The sequence below is a fragment of the Tyto alba genome, unplaced genomic scaffold (genome assembly GCF_018691265.1).
Source record: "Tyto alba isolate M040663 unplaced genomic scaffold, T.alba_DEE_v4.0 Super-Scaffold_9, whole genome shotgun sequence".
In the NCBI taxonomy this organism is placed as follows: Eukaryota; Metazoa; Chordata; class Aves; order Strigiformes; family Tytonidae; genus Tyto; species Tyto alba.
Window position 1 is genome coordinate 590,729 of NW_024881330.1, and position 16,079 is coordinate 606,807.

At 63.9% G+C, this 16,079-nt stretch overlaps 1 protein-coding gene across 4 annotated transcripts in view; it reads left to right on the forward strand.

Annotated features, from left to right (window-relative positions):
* The window catches only part of MROH1 (maestro heat like repeat family member 1), a 52,883-nt gene that overhangs the window by 20,023 nt on the left and 16,781 nt on the right, over positions 1–16,079 (forward strand). For 2 of the 4 annotated variants that reach the window (XM_042786218.1, XM_042786219.1), the window contains exons 18-32: positions 233–285; positions 980–1,087; positions 1,889–2,008; positions 4,899–5,021; positions 6,012–6,158; positions 6,330–6,356; positions 7,717–7,839; positions 8,309–8,388; positions 8,888–9,023; positions 10,264–10,359; positions 10,827–10,931; positions 11,037–11,172; positions 11,575–11,687; positions 13,221–13,373; positions 15,586–15,740. In XM_042786218.1, coding sequence (XP_042642152.1) covers positions 233–285; positions 980–1,087; positions 1,889–2,008; positions 4,899–5,021; positions 6,012–6,158; positions 6,330–6,356; positions 7,717–7,839; positions 8,309–8,388; positions 8,888–9,023; positions 10,264–10,359; positions 10,827–10,931; positions 11,037–11,172; positions 11,575–11,687; positions 13,221–13,373; positions 15,586–15,740 — 1,675 coding nt within the window. The remainder of the gene's footprint in view (positions 1–232; positions 286–979; positions 1,088–1,888; positions 2,009–4,898; positions 5,022–6,011; positions 6,159–6,329; positions 6,357–7,716; positions 7,840–8,308; positions 8,389–8,887; positions 9,024–10,263; positions 10,360–10,826; positions 10,932–11,036; positions 11,173–11,574; positions 11,688–13,220; positions 13,374–15,585; positions 15,741–16,079) is intronic. The other 2 variants (XM_042786220.1, XM_042786221.1) reach the window with 1 other exon arrangement.

Below are 16,079 nucleotides of genomic sequence, written 5' to 3' on the forward strand. Positions count from 1 at the left end.
GCCTGGTGACCCTCAGGACATCGAAGCTCTCTGAAGAAGTTCCGTTTCCTATTTTAATGAGGACTTTAATCACCCTGGTGCCACTAATTCCTTCCAGGAGTGCCTCTGTCTCTCAGGTGATAGCCCCGCTGTGTCGAGCACAGGACATGCAGCATTTGCAGAGCGGCCCGCCCCTGCTGCGGGATGTACAGTGAGGATGAGACACCAGTGTCAAAAATGTGCTTTCTCCTAGAGAATACGGAGAATTCCCTGTCCCAGAAGGAGTGGGAGGAGAAGCTGCTGCTGGTAAGGGTCCCCATGCCGGGGAGGCAACGGGGCGGTGGGAGGGTGACCAGCTCCGGGCTTGCCAGGGCTTTGCGCGCCGGACGGCAGCATGGGCTGGGTCTGGCCGGCGTTTTCCTTCGCCCACCCTGCCCGTGGTGGCAGAGACGGTCCCTCCTCATCACGCCGCTGCCGGGTCTGGTTGCTTCGGAAGCAGAGACGCAGGTCAGCGCAGAGGGGGACTCCTGGTTCCTGCAGGGAAAGTTAAAAACGAGCTTTCGGGCTTGCCGGCGGGTCAGAGAGCAGTGGTCCCAGGGGTGTCTCCCCGCTTAATTGGAGAGCCTTAAAATAGGGCACGGCGAAGCAATTGGAACCGGGCAGGGCTCATCCTGCTCCTCGGTGTTGGCAGTGTTCCGTGGGTGCAGTTTATCCTGGAAAAGAGCTGACCCGGAGGAAAAAGGCCCGTTTCTGGTGGGGGGGTGGGGTGGGAATGGCTGTGTGCTGGCAGGATCTGCTCTGGGGTGGGCAGCCTGCCCCGGGGAGCTGGGGCCTGTGTCGTGCTCTCTCGGTGCAGATGAGGGTCCGGGTGGGTCCGACACAAGCCCCCCCGTGTTTTACTTACTGCACTGCTCTCACCCCCCCGGGCTGAGGGCCCTCGCTCAGCCAGCAGCCGCTCTGTTAGGATGCCCGTGGCTGACCGCTCGTGTCCCCCCCGCAGTTCCTCCAGGAGACGCTGGCGGCCGTTTCTGACAACACGTGGATTTGCCATTTTGTCACGGAGATGTGCAGGCAGCTGAACAGCTACAACGGCTTCCTGCTGGAGAAGGTGATCGGGGAGCAGGGGGGGCTCGGCGGGCTGGCAGCAGCATCGCTCTGCCAACAGCGTGCCGCTGGGAGAGGGGGGTGCTAGGAGGGGAGAAGAAATAACGGGAGGGTAGCGAGGTGGCTGGGCAGGCTCGGAAATGAAACAGTGGTCAGTCCCCAGGCGGATTGCTGGGTCAGGAGGTCCCGGCCGGGCTGCGTTGCTCTGCCTGTGCTGGCCAGACCCAGCTCGTGGCCTCTTCAGCTTGCAGTGCCTCTGCGGTGAACGGGGCTGTGATTGAGCTGAGCCGGGCGAGGAGCGCTCGAGTGCGGGAGGGAAGGAGCCGACTGACCCCCGTGTGTGCTGGTTGCAGGGGTGGGCTGGCGAGGGCAGAGAACACGGGTGGGTCAGGGGAGGAGGAGGTGTCCCGGGGGCAGGCGGCTGCTGAAGGACTCGCTGTTTCTGCAGGGAGGTAGGAGCGGTTGGAGCTCAGCCCCGCGCGGCTGGTCACCAGGGGGCTGTTGAGGCACTGCTGGAAAATCTGTCTTCGTGCTCCCTCTGTCGCGGCGACTTTGCCTCTGGGCAGGGACGAGGGTTTCAACAGACCCGTTCCTGGCTCTGAAGGGTGTAGTTGGCTCCTCCTGGGACCTTGTGCTGCTCTGCGGTGGCACTCCTGTCCCGCTGGTGCTTACAGCCGGGCTCTGTCCTACCCCTCGGCGTTGGGGCATGCCCCTTCAGGGCGCTGCGAGGAGCAATGTGTGCGTGACCGAGCTCGGTCTGCCCGCAGGCGTTCGTGGGTTGGTAACGTTCCCCTTGCTCTTCCAGAACTTCCTGTATAAATGCATCGGGACAACACTCGGGGCGTGCGCCAGCAAAGACCTTGTACAAAAGCAGCTCCAGGAGCTCCTGGAAACCGCCAGGTACCACGAGGAGGCCGAAAGGGAGGTGAGGAGGAGTTGTGCAAACATCCCAGGAGAGCAGTCCTAACATGCTGGCCTCTCTTTTCTGGTTCCACCACACCTGCCCCGGGCTCGTACCTCCTGGAGAATGGCTTGTAGGGTAGGTCGCAGGGTCTGAGTGCACGGGCCCAGAAAAGTGAAGGGTGTCCACCTGCAGCAACCCAACGGCCAGAGGGCTCGGAGGCTGGGTGGGATGCAGGGGTGCCCTGGGACACGGTCTCCAGTGGTGCGTGGGCCCACACTGGGACAGGATGGTGTTCCCCAGCCCTGAGTGTGCTGGCAGAGCTGCTTCCACAGGGAAATCATCGAATCGCAGACTGGTTTGGGTGGGAAGGGACCTTGAATCCCATCCAGTCTTAGCCCCCTGCCCCGGGCAGGGCCCCCTTCCCCCAGCCCAGGGGGCTCCCAGCCCCGTCCAACCTGGCCTTGAACCCTTCCAGGGAGGGGGCACCCACAGCTGCTCTGGGCACCCGGGGCCAGCGCCTCACCCCCGCACAGGGAAGGATTTCGGCCTTAGATCTCACCTAAATCTGCCCTCTTTCAGCATAAACCCGTCCCTCCTCATCCTACCCCCACCCCCTGACCCAGAGTCCCCCCCCCCCCCTTTCCTGTCCCCCCTTTAAGCACTGAGAGGCTTCTTCAAGGGCTCCCCGGAGCCTTCTCTTCCCCAGGCTGAACCCCCCCAGCTCTCTCAGCCTTTCTCCACAGCAGAGCTGCTCCAGCCCTCGGACCATTTCCGTGTCCCTCCTCTGGCCCCGCTCCAACAGGTCCGTGTCTGGCCCGTGCTGGGGACCCCCGAGCTGGCTGCAGGGCTCCGGGGGGCTCCCCAGAGCGGAGCAGAGGGGGAGAATCCCCCCCCCGGACCCGCCGGCCACGCTGCTCGGGGTGCAGCCCAGGAGACACTTGGCTTTCTGGGCCGCGAGCGCTCCTTGCTGGCTGCCGTCCTGTTTGTCACCCACCAGTGTCCCCCAGTCCCTCTCCGCAGGGCTGCTCTCCACCCGTCCCCCAGGCCGTGCTGATCCCGGGGCTTGCCCAGACCCGGGTGCAGGACCTTGCCCTTGGCCTTGTTGAACTTCATGAACGGACCCCCAGGTCCTGCGGCGCCTGGAGGGTCTCTGCAGGCGTCGGGCTGGGGGTGCCGTGGCAGCCTGGGATGTGTTTGGAGCTGCTGGGGCCCTGGTGCTACCCGATGGATCTCGGGCGCAGAGCTGTCCTCGCTGCCTCGTGTCCTGCAGCCTGCCCGGCTCTGTGTGACAGCCCAGCCAGCCTCTGCCTGCTGCCAGAAGGGGCTTTTTGGCTCCTGCTGCATCCTTGGGCTGGGGCTCGCGGAGCCCCACAGGCTTGGGGAGTTATGCCAGAGCCACAGGAAAAAAACAAGTTTTCTTCTGGCTTGGCTGCCTGTCCTGGCTTGCTGGGGGGTCGGATGGGCTCAGCGCCCTGCTTTGGCAGCCAGCTGGTAAATCAGCGTGGCTGAATCATCAACGTCCCCATCTTCCGCAGCGTTAACTCCTCTCTCCGGTGCGAGCTCCTGCTCCTTTGCCCCCTCCAGGGCTGTCCCGTCCCTGGGACAAGGAGGGGACCTAACTCTTCCCACCCTGGGCTGCAGCCCACCGAGCTGGTGCCAGCCTGGGGGGCCGTGGCAGGGTCTCCCCCCGCTCCCCAGAGCATCTCCAGCTGGTGAGACGTTTCTCGGGGCTCTGGCAGCTCTTGGCTGTGCCGGGATGGTCTGGTGACATCTCTGTCTTCCTGCGCTGCGTTTCGCCGAGCCTCGCAGCCGCCGTCACCCCCCAGACCTGCTGCCGCCGCCGCTGGAGCAGCTGGGGATGCTGCTCCACCCTTCCTGGGCAACCTCCAGCCCATGCGCTCGAGTCCTAGAATCACCGAAGGGTTTGGGCTGGCAGGGACCTTCCAGGGTCACCGCGTCCAACCCCCCCTGCCACAGGCGGGGACATCTTCAAGGAGGTCAGGCTGCTCAACGCCCTGTCCAACTTGACCTTGAACGTTTCCAGCGATGGGGCATCGACCGCTTCTCTGGGCAGCCTGTGCCAGGGTCTCAGCACCCTCGCTGTAAAAACTGTCTTCTTTAGGTCTCCCCTGCATCTCCCCTCTCTTTGTTTAAAACGGTTGCCCCTCGCCCTGTCACCACAGGCCCGACTGAAGCCATCTGGGTGGGGACGTTTGCCGCATTTCCTTCACTGCCAGCTCAGACCCTCCTCCGCTACCCTGGAGCTGAGGTCTGGGTCGAGCTCCTCCTGCCCGGCCCGGCCGGACTCCTGCTCTGGCTTCACACGCTCCCCAGCTTCCCTTTAAACTTGGCCGAGCTGAATTGCTCTGCCTGGCTCTGTCACCGAGCTCTCCCCTCGCCTGCAGCTGCCCTTAAGTGCAGTGCAAACACAGGCTAACGGCGCCTGGCTTTGCTCCAGCTTATGCAGCTCTGTCAAGGGCTGCTCTTGAATAAACTGTTTATGGAGTTCCAGCCCAGCTTGCTAGACCTCCTGGAGGTAGAGCAGGAAGGCAGGACCTGCTAAGCCTGCTTCGCTCTCGCTTCCAGCCGGAGCGCTCGGCCGGGCTCTCCTCTCCCGCAGAGCGGCTGACATCTGTCCGCTGGAGAGCGTGCCGTGTCTGTCCTGTCCCCGTGGCTCCTCTCGCGCTGTGTCCCAGCCTGTCACCCCGACAAGGACAGCCTTATTGTGCCCTGTGTCCCCCGGGGGCACGTCCCTGTCCGGGGAGGGGGGAGTGCTGGCTGCCAGGACTGCTCCCAGCTGGGCGCAGCTCAGGTGCTGGGAATTAAACCAATAAACAGGTTCTCTTCAAGCATCAGCTGGGGCTGGTGAATTAATAGCTTTCTGCTAATGTGTTTTCTCTGCTTCCACCAGGGTCTTGCTTCCTGCTTTGGGGTATGTGCAATAAATCACCTGGAGGAAACGCTGGCCAAGCTGGAAGATTTTGTTAGGTCTGATATCTTCAAGAAATCTGTGGGACTGTTCAGTATCTTCAAGGTAAGAGCCAAAGGGCCCCCGCCGGGGCGCAGCTGGCAGCAAAAGGCTCGTGCGGGCTGCTGCAGAAGCGGCGTGTGCTGGAGCAGTCCTCGGGAAAGGAGGTAACCTCCTGCCTCGGTGCGTCTGGCCTGGGGCTGGGCCACCCTCCGCCTCTCCGGAGAGCTGCGCTTGGCATCCGAGGCTGCTCGGCCTCAGCCCCACGCTCCTGCAGACCCACGCCCCGCCGCAGCTGCTGGGTGGGCTCGAGTGAGCCGTAACCCGTGAGGGGACCCCGGCCCCATGCGGAGCGTGGTTTGGCCCTCGCCCACCTTGGTGCTCGACAGCGATCCCCGGGCAGATCGGGGTGCTTTGTGCCCCCAGCGCTGGCAGCAATAAGCCTTCCCTCAAATTTTTCTGACCCGGGCGGCTGTTTTAATTCCTGGTCTCTAAGACTGGATGTTTGAGGGACAGGGATTGGTGCTGCGTGGGTGCAGAAGAGACCCTGGCCCGTGACAGAAAGGTGCCCAGAGCTCGGGCGCTGGGCGAGGAAGCTGCTGTGCAGCCACGGAGCCTTCATCCCTGCCGTGGAACAAGGCGGGTCGGCCACGACCTGGGCCGGTGCTGGCGAAGCCTTTCAGCAGCGCCGGTGGTTAATGGGCAGCGGGTGCTGTTTTGGAGCGCGGGAGTTAACCAGGTTCACTTGGCCAGGCTGGGGCTCACGCGCTTCCCCGCGGGGCTCTGACTGGTAACACTCAGCGGCAAACCGGGGCTCGTGCCTCGGACAGGGACGTGCTGTTCGTGCAGCTCGGGCCCGGGCGCCTGACGCCCCGTCAGGGCTCTGGAGGTCACTGCCACCACCGAAAGGCTGGGAAGCCAAGGTCCAAAACCCCCTCGGAGGGGCCCTGCCTTCCAGGGGGGGCAGGCGGACCGCCTCCTCGTCAGACCTGGGAAGAGCCAGCCTCGGCTTCCCCACCAGTCCCCACCGTTAACTTCTCTCATCTGCTGTAACAGGACCGTAGTGACAACGAAGTGGAGAAAATAAAGAGCACCCTCATCCTGTGCTATGGATACGTAGCTATGTGTGCGCCCAAGGAGCTGGTGCTGCCCAGGATCGAAGCAGACATCCTGAAGAACATCTTCCAGTACTTTAACACCAAGGTAAGCTGTCGGGACGCCCCGTCCTCCCCGGGGAGGGAGAACACACCCGGGCGAGCTGGAGCAGCCGGGCTGGTCCGGGGGCTCTGCCTGCAGGGTCCTGCCAGGAGAAGGTCGCTGCGGAGTCCCCTCTCTCCTGCATTGTTAATGTGTTTTGTTTTTCCACTTGTTCAGGTTCTGGGAATAAAGGTAGAAACCAAGGTACAGTGTGAGGCATTAAATCTGAACTGCTCTCTGCTCTTTCCCGCTCTCTCTGTCTGCCTCTTGCTCGGGGTTCCCCTCGAGAGCACTGCTCACAGCAGCCCGTGGGGACGGGGAGAGCCGCGGGAGCTGCTGCCCCTCGCCCCGGGCTCCCCGGCCCGGTGCTCCGTGCTGGAACTGTTGCCTAAAAGTACCAGAGCTCACAGCAGAGGGGAAGAGAAAGATGCCTTTCTAGCAGGCCAGGAGCCGCAGGTGAAAGCGTGGCTCGGGTGGGCATCGCCGTGGCGGGATGCCGCGCTGGCTGCCCACGGGCAGAGCCGCGCCTGTCGCCTCCCGCCCGCCGTGCCGAGCTCGTGCCTCTCGGGCCAGGCGTGCGCGGCTGGAGCTGGCAGAGCTGTCCCCGGGAGGCGGCAGCCCCCTTCGGGTTTGCCCTGGCGGCAGGGCGAGGCGAGGGCCGGGGCTCAGGGCTCTGGACCGGCGCGGTGCTCGCCTCCCCTGCCTGCCCAGGGGACGGTCAGGCAGCCCCCCCGGCTCCCCCCGCCCCGCGTGCCTCGCTGGGGAAGCTTGGGGGCTCCAGGGACTGAGCTGCAACCCACCGCTCGGCTAAAATCCACTGAACTAACTTTCCTGCTTCCCCTTGGAACAGTCATTCAATGGGCGGGTATTAAAGCCCAGATTAGTGTCCTGGGGACGACGAGGGGCTGTATTTTTGTATTTCTTTTTTTAAGGGCCAAACAAGAAAAAAGGCATTTGTCAAGTTGAACTGTCAGGCCAAGGACTCCTCCTCTGGGCTCCACTAATGCATTTTCCTTCTGGGCTCCTGCTGGCACTAACAGCTTCTGCAGAGCGTCTCGGGGCCCCGAGCTGGGGACCTTCTCACCCAAAGGCTCCCTGCCCTCCTGGGGGGCTCTCTGGGGGGCGAGGGCTGGGACGAGGGGAGCACTTTCAATTGGGGTGCCTCCTCTTGACCCTGCATTGACTGGCCTAACGCCCAAGCTGGGTGGGAGGAAGGGCTCCTGGTGACTTCTGGAGTCGCCTCGAGCACCTTTGTGCTCAGGGCATTGCCTCGGCGGAGAGGAGGGGGACCCTGGAGAGCTGGGGGTCCTGGTGTCCAGCTAGTCTGTGACACCGGGGTGGCCAGCTGGGACAGGGTGCCCCTCTGCTCCCTGGTCACCGGAGAGCCTGAACGTGGATAAAGAGCAGAGAGCTGAGCCCACACTCTACTAACAGCTCAGGCTGGGCTGTTGTGCTCGGCCTGAGCGCCAGTTTTCTTGGAGGGGCACCAGTGCTGGGTGGGCCGGCGAGATAGGGTTGTGCGCTGAGCCTGGTCTTTGCTTCTCACCCTGGGTTCTGCTCTCAGGACCTGACCCTGAAGCTGTGCCTCATCCGGAGCATCTGCATGACCAGCCAGGCCATCTACAACGGCATGAAGTGTGGGGACTTCATCTTCTCCCGCAAAGCTGAGCTTGTGGCCCAGATGGTGGTAAGAGCAAGCCCTGGAGGGGGCCTGGCTCGGGGCTGGTCCAGAGGACCCTGCGGGAGGTCGTGTGTGTCCGTCCCGTCCCCCCCCCGTTGTTGAGGATTACGCGCAGGCGTAGCTGCTCCATCTCTGGAGCTGGGGTCTTGGGGGAAGGGTGGGTGGGAGTTTGCCCCCCACCCCGAGCCCCGTCCCCGCGTGTCTGCCCAGCTCTGGGGCAGGGTGCTGACCCCCAGGGCCCCCCGGACCCCTTGGAGAGAGGGCAGGTCCTGGCGGGGAGCCGAGCGGCGGGAGGACAGCTTGCCGCGGTGCTGCACCTCCGTGGGGGTGGTTGTGCAGCATCTGGGGCGTGGGGCTAACGCGGGGCGGCTCCTGCCTTGCTGGCTGGGAGGGACTGGTCTCCGAGGCAGCACCCCACCCCGAAGCTTGGCCCCGAGCGGGACGGGGCGGGATGTGACCTTGTTCTGCCTTCCAGGAGTTCATAAAAGCAGAGCCGCTGGAGGCGATGCGGACGCCGGTTCGGCAGCGGGCGATGATCACCTGCACGTACCTGGTGTATCCTTCCCCCCCCCCCCCGCGGGAATGCCGCCTGCAGGGCTCTGACCCCGCACCCCGCTTCGCCCTGGGGGGTCTGAGGGCAGAGCCGAGGGCACCCCGCTTCGCCCCGGGGGGTCTGAGGGCAGAGCCGAGGTTACTCCAGCCGTGCCAGCCCCAGTGGAACGGGGGGCAGCCTGGTTGGCGCGGCCGGCGGCGAGCTTTCCCCGGCGCTCAGGCTCTGCAGCGAACGTTCTCCCCACAAACCAGAGCCAAGGGCACTGCACTCTCAGTTACGCAAAGATGACTCCTGAGCTCCAGTTAAAAACACTCAGCACGTCACCGCTCCTGACACAGATACTGGGAACACTCTGCCTGCTTCCCATTAAAGCCGGTGCCGCTTAGCATAGCGTCAAGTCGGCGGGGATGCCTGTTAAAATCCTTGCTCCCAGCTTGCCCAGGTGAAAGGCGCCCCCGTAGCGCTCGATGCGTCCGTGTTGCTTCCTTAACCAGGGCTCAGCATCCTGGAGCCCCACCTCAGTGACCCGGACAGGACGGAGCTGATCGACACCTGCCTCGCTAGCGTGCTCGCCCTTCCACCGCTGGAACCGGTGAAGGACAGAGAGGAGAGCGGGGGCGATGCCTTGCCCAAGGAGGTGCGGTATGGGGCGCAGGCAGGGAGTTGCCCGCGCTGCTGGGGTGCCTGCCTGCCCCGAGCCAGCGCCAGGAGCACAGAGCCAATGCAGAGCTTAACCCGGGGCCGCTGGCCACCCGGCGGGGCGAGACGGCTTTGTTCTGCGGCGCGGGAGCTGCGGTCACGGCCGCTGCGGGACAGCGCGTGTGGGGCAGCGCACAGATGCTTTTTCACGGGCCCGTGAGCCGCCCGTCGGGCCCTGTGGCCCCAGCATCTCCCTGGCAGCAGATCAGCCGTGGGAAAGGCCTGTTTTTTCCATTCAGCTGGGCACCTCGGGGGGAAGCAAGCCGCACCGTTTCCTCTGCTCGCTTATCTCTTGAAAAAGCCGGGCCCTTCTGTGCGCTGATAGCCAGTGAGAAAATACGAGCTTATCAGCAAGTCCAAATGCTGCTAATAAGAGCGTGAACTCCCTCGAGGGGGGGAAAAAAATCAAATGATCCTGGAAACCCTGCAGGGTAGAGGGGGCCTTTACATAACTAGCTTTTGAAAGGCTGCAGCTGCTTCTCAGTTGTGGTTGAGTGCTTAATGAATGAAAATAACATGCTGCTAATGAAGTTGTTGCAGCTGCTGGGTGGCTGCAGAGCAGCCCCCTGCTCCACCGTGTCGCCTGCCGCTGCTGCGGCTCCTTCAAGGTGAGCTGCGGAGCGGGAGCCTGGGGCTCCCACTGTCCCCGGCGAGTGTTCGCAGGCATCTGGCCTAAAAATTTCAGTTAATGATCTTTTTCTCCTTCCCTTCCATCCTATGAAGCTTTGTCATTTTTATTGTATCCCAAAGTCAGTCCTGGAAGGCAACAGTAAGCATCTTCAAAGGGCTCGTTCGGACTGGGCTCCTTGGAATTTCTCCCCGAGAGGGAGAAAGGACCAAATTCCTTTCGGGAATGTCTGTGCTGAAGCATCTGTGCCGGCGTGCTGGGCTCTGGCTAGCTGCTGGCGCTCGGCACAGATCCCAGCCACCACGGTGCTGACTCCCCACCGTCTGCCCGGCACTTCCAGTGAGGGTGGACTGTGCAGACTGGGTTTCCGTCCCTGCTGCGTTTTCCTGCTAAGCTGGAGGTGGTTGCATCTTGGCACCCAACGCCTGGGAGGGTCCCGCGAGCTGAGAATAGGTGCAGAGAGAGATCTCTGCCTCTCTGCGTGCCTGGGCTGGCGCGCTGGGCTGAGGTGCAGCGCTCGCCTGGCCTGTGACCAAGCTTTCCTCCCTAGATGCTGTACGGTGACACCATCAGTGCCCTTAAAGACCTGCTGAAGAGTCTCCTGCAGAGGAACTTGACCCCCCACGGGCTGCAGGACATGTTTGCGGTAGGTTGCCGCCTGGCTTTGGTGGGTTCTTCAGGGAGCAGCGGGGCAGCCGAGGTGCCCGCCTGCCGCCCAGGGCTCACGAGGCAGAGGCAGCTTTGGACCCAGAGCGGGGATTAGCGAGACCGGTCCTCGCTTCTCCGCGTGACGCAAGGTCCAGCGTGACCCTGTGGAGCCCGGGCACGCAGCACGGCTGCTCTGGCGCGGTGCTCGTGTGAGCCTGGATGGGGCAGGGTCTCTTGCCCCCTTGGACGTGCCTGCTGGTGCCCGAGGAGGGTGATGAGGAGCCCTCTGGTAGCAGGCGCAGCCTCACTGGGAGGCAGAGGCCCCGGCGTTGTCCTGGGGATGAGCCAGGATAAGCTGGTGGGGCCAGGGAGGTGCTTCCCCCGGGTCGCTGGGCCGAAGGACGCCTTGGCGGCGGAGCGGCCCCGAGCTTCTGCTCCCCGCGTTCTGACGCTTTTCCCCTGTAGCATTTAGGTCCCTGGATCAAGTCGAGCAAGGAACACGAGCGGCAGCGGGCGGTGGAGGTCAGCGCCGCCTTGCTGGACTTCTACCTGAGCAAGCTGAACGTCAGCGTAAGTCAGCCCGGCGCTGGAGCGCGTGTCCCCCCCCCCGGCTGGGGGCTGTGCTGGGGGCTGTGCCCGCCTCGCTAGCGTCGCCTGCGTTTGTCCCCCCGACAGACCGTCACCCCCTTCTACAACCTCGGCGTCCTGGTCGCGCTCTTCTCCCCGCGCTGCTCGGACTCCCTGGCCAGCGTTCGCCTGCGTGCCGTCGACTGCGTCTACTGCCTGCTCTACATCCAGCTGGGCTACGAAGGTGGGGGCGTGGGTGGGGGCAGCAGGAGGGCTGCGCACCCCACCCCGCCACGGACGTGACCCCGGCGCGCCGGGGGAGCGGGGCTGGTGGGGAGCGTCCCGTTCGGGGAGCGGCGGGTTTCGGAGGCTGGCGTTCTCCCTCTCTCCGGGAGAGGTCAGTCCTTCACTTCAGACGGCCCGAGCGGCGGCACTGGGAAGAAGCCAAGCTCCCGCGGCTCCGCGCCGGGAGGGGACTTGGGGTCCTGCTCTGCAGAGCAGGTGGCTCCTCGCGGGGCGAGCGCTGCTGGCCCTCGCCAGCCGCTTCGGTTAACCGGCCCCTTCCCGCTCTGCCCCACGCCAAGGTCCCTTTTTGGGGGGTGAAGTTTGCGGAATGCCGTTCGCTGAATGCTTCCTCTGAACCCAGGTTTTGCCCGGGATCACAGAGATGAGATGGTGGAAGGGCTGAAAGCTCTGAAGAAAGGCCTGGAGGAGCCCGACTTCACCGTTCTCTTCCACACCTGCAACAGCATCGCCACGGTAAGGCGGAGGGCAAAGCCGGCACGGCCCTGGTCTTTGCAGGCTGGCGGAGCTGCGGAGCAGGAGCTGCCGGGGACTCGATGCCTCGTCTGTTCTGACCAGCCCCGCGGTCTGGAGGCTGCTGGGGAGCCCCAGTCTTGCACCCTGAAGCAAGCCGCTGCAGTCTTCTCCTCTCCTCCAGCCGGAGAGCCCTCCTGGCCTGCCCAGGGGATGCTCAGAGCATCTCACCCCCATCGGGAAGCTGCCGGTCCCCTCTTTGGGCATGAGGGCCCCAGCGAGGACACCCGTGCAGGCAGTCTGGGAGCACGGAGGACACTGGTGGGGACTTGTGCCTGGCTGTGCTGCGGCTCAGCGCACCCGTTCCGGGCTCTGACGGGCAGCCCGACCTCTCCAGCCATCAGTGCTCCCAGCGCTGGGGTGGAAAACTTACTTTGCTGTAGATAATGCAAATAGTTTCTGTGCGTGTCATCTAAAAGCTACGGTGGCGGGTGGTCTAACTCAGCCCCACGGGACTTGCCCGGGGCCCCGGGGTGCTCCAGGGTGGAGACGTGGTACGTGGGGCTCCTGGAGGGAGGCTGCTGGCTGGAGGAAGCCCTCGAGGCCCTGTCGCTGGCCGTGCTCTCCGGTGGAGCCGGGGGTGGCTGGTGCAGGAGCTGCAGCCGCTGGGCTCCCGGCTGCCTCCCAGCATGGCACGGTGTTACAGAATCACAGAACCCCAGGGTGGAAGGGGCCTCGAGGCTCAGCCAGTCCAACCTTCCTTGGCAAACCCCCTTCTAGACAAGCTGGCCCAGCACCCTGTCCAGCTGACTCCTAAAAGCGTCCAGTATTGGGGAGCACCACCGCTGCCCTGGGGAGATTATTCCAGTGGCTGGTTGTTCTCACGGCAAAAAAACTCTTCTCATTGTGTTGGTAAAGCTGTTCAGTGCAACTTTACACCCAAAAGGGCCCGAAGGTGGCTCTCGAAGCACTGTGATGCGAATGGCACAGACAGCACCTGGGGTCTGGTGGTGAGGGGCGGGATGAGGGGGGACCGCTCTGCTTCGGAGCTGCGTGGGTGAACTCCCCCTTGATGGCCATTTTCTGTGCCGAGAGCTCTGCAAGCTTTGCTCCAGAAGGACTTCCATCTGTAGAGGAGCTGGCAGTATCTTTTTGTCCTGGAAGAGTTGCCATTCCTCAGATGCTGTTGCTCCAGTGGACATTCCCCCCGCTAACTTCCCTACTGAGTGTCTTATTCCACCGTCAGGTCTGATGAGACCTGGGGGAGCGTCCCCCCCGCAGCCGGGTGGTGGCCAGAGCGGAGTCCGTGCCTCGGTTGCGTTGTCCCAAGAGAGCCCCAGGTCCTGCTGGCCAGCAGCGTGGGGCAAGTGGCCTCTTGCCTCCTCCGAGGCTGTGGCCTGGCCCTTGCTGCTCTCCCTTGCCGCCGCTCTGGGCTCCTGGCTGACGCCCCTGCGGGGCACCGGGCCGGTGCCGTCGAAGGGACCGCTCTCTTCCGAGTGCCAAAGCCACGTTGCTTCCCTCTGCCCTGCCCTCCAGGTGATCGGGAAGCGCGTCCCTCCGGACCAGCTGATGAGCCTCCTGCTCGCCATGTTCGAGGGGCTGGCGGACCCCGATAAGAACTGCTCCCGAGCAGCCACCGTCATGATCAACTCCCTCCTCAAGGAGCGCGGAGGCGTCTTGCAGGAGAAGGTAGGCAGCCGCTGCTTGGCCTCGGCACCGCCGCCGTGCTCCAGAGGCAGCGCCAGCCGGGTCGTGCTGCCCCCCTTTCTCCCCACTGGCAGGGTTTCCTGCCTTGCTGGGGGCGGTGGGCTTCTCTGGGACAGGCCGGGATGCTCCAGCAAGGGGCAAGCCCTTGGCCAGAGCGTGTCCCCCAGCCCCGCTGGGAGAAGGGAGGCGTTTCACCTCTGTCTATCAGCTATTGCTGTTGCGTTTCTGGCCGGAGGAACGTTTGCCCCGAAGCTTTCTGGGGGGCTGTCGTGCTTCACCTTCCTGGTTTTCCGTGGGCACGTGCGCTCACGCTCTCCTGCTCCATCCTCTCCTGCTCCGTCCTCTCCTGTTCCATCCTCTCCTGCTCCGTCCTTTCCTGCTCCATCCTCTCCTGCTCCGTCCTCTCCTGCTCCGTCCTCTCCTGCTCCGTCCTCCCCTGCTCCATCCTCCCCTGCTCCTTCCTCCCCTGCTCCGTCCTCTCCTGCTCCGTCCTCTCCTGTTCCTTCCTCTCCTGCTCCGTCCTCTCCTGCTCCATCCTCTCCTGCTCCGTCCTTTCCTGCTCCATCCTCCCCTGCTCCGTCCTCTCCTGCTCCGTCCTCTCCTGCTCAATCCTCTCCTGCTCCGTCCTCTCCTGTTCCTTCCTCTCCTGCTCCGTCCTCTCCTGCTCCGTCCTCTCCTGCTCCGTCCTCTCCTGCTCCACTGCTCCGTCCTCTCCTGCTCCGTCCTCTCCTGCTCCTTCCTCTCCTGCTCCTTCCTCTCCTGCTCCTTCCTCTCCTGCTCCATCCTCTCCTGCTCCGTCCTCTCCTGCTCCACTGCTCCGTCCTCTCCTGCTCCGTCCTCTCCTGCTCCTTCCTCTCCTGCTCCTTCCTCTCCTGCTCCGTCCTCTCCTGCTCCATCCTCTCCTGCTCCGTCCTCTCCTGCTCCATCCTCTCCTGCTCCGTCCTCTCCTGCTCCGTCTTCTCCTGCTCCGTCCTCTCCTGCTCCATCCTCTCCTGCTCCGTCCTCTCCTGTTCCATCCTCTCCTGCTCCGTCCTCTCCTGCTCCATGCTCTCCTGCTCCATCCTCTCCTGCTCCGTCCTCTCCTGCTCCGTCCTCTCCTGCTCCGTCCTCTCCTGCTCCATCCTCCCCTGCTCCATCCTCTCCTGCTCCATCCTCGCGGTCGGGGAAGGCTGCTGCGTGGTAGGAGGCGGCTGCTGGCGAGGCCGGCTCCGGTCTGGCTCTCGCTCGGGTTGAGGAGTTCAGAGAAGCTCACTTTACCAGAAGGGCTCAGGCTCCCTGAGAAACCTTTGCAAGCTCTGGGGGAGCCCAGGGTTCCTGGCTGGGAAGCCAGTCGGAATGCTTGCAGGGCTTAGAGGTGCTGGACACAGCAGGCTTTTCTGTCTAATCCACTACCTTTAGGGCTAAGCTCCCCCTTTCTCTCGCAGTAATTGGAAACACCAGGTCTCTAGCTACTCCTTGGGCTTTCTTGTGTGCTAGAGCTTCTGCTAAAGTCCCGCTCGCTACCTATTAGCCTCTATCCTACATGGGATTGCTCCAGCTTACATGAGTCACCTTTTGGTCAGACCCAGTCCAGCCCAGATCCTGAAATCTGAACTGATGCTAAGCCTCGGAGTCCGTGGGGCAGACCCGAGCGCAGCTGGGGACGGAGCGCTCTCCTGCTCTGCACTTAATCTCGGGAATTTGCTGCCAGGCCGGGTCTGCACGTGAACTTCCTATTTGTCTTAACGTGCGTTTTACAGCTTGTAGCGAGTGCCGAGGTGTCTCCCTGCGTTCAGCTTCGGTTCCTCGTAGGAACTCGCCTGCCGAGCTCCCGTGTCGAGGCTGGGGCTTCGCGCGCGTGTCGCGCCGGGAGGCTGTGCCTCGGGGGTGGAGGGTGCCCTCGCTGGGTCCTCTGTCCCCTGGGAACACCCTGCAGCCTCCTCCGTCTCCTGGGTGGCAGGGTGGGGGAAGGATCCTTCACTTCCAGAGCGGTCTGTGGTTCTGCGTCCACCCGCCGAGCGGGGAGACTTCCCTTAACCGGGAAGATGAACTCTCCTGCCTGCTGGTTTGCACTCAAGGCTCGTTACCCACCTGGGCTGCGCTCGGGGGGAAGGGGACACGCGTGTCCTGGCGTCAGGGAGTGTCTGGTGCTGACCCCGAGCGCTCGGCGTCGTCCTGGCCCTCGGCCGGGCGCCACCGTCCCCTCTTCCCCCAGGTGCCCGACATCATGAGCATCATCCACAGCAAGCTGGAGGAGGTGGACGAGGAGCACATCCGGAAGGCGGCCCAGCAGACGGTTTACATCCTGGCCTCCCAGCACAAGAGCGTGGTGGTGTCCAGCCTGCTGGGCAGCGCGCTGCCCTTCGACAGGTCCTGCCCCGCTCTGCCGCGGCGGCCCGGCGCCTGCACGTGCTCTCGCGGTGCCTGGGCTTCAGAGCAGCTTTCCCCTAAGCTGCAGATAATCTTTTGGCTCCTTACCCCAGTAATCAGACCCTGCTGGAATTTCCTTTGCGCGCTCCAGGATCAGCGCGGCCGCTTGCCGCCGGAGCTGCCTTTCGGGGGGTTCGCTGGGCTTAGAGAGGCGCTGGCAGCGCCAGCCAGCAAAGCTGGCCCCCGGGAGCCGAGCGTGGCTGGGGGGCTGGGTGCCCACCCCCAAGCTGCCGGATGAGTCGGTGCCAGCCCCGGGCTGAGCCTGGAGCGCACCTTCTC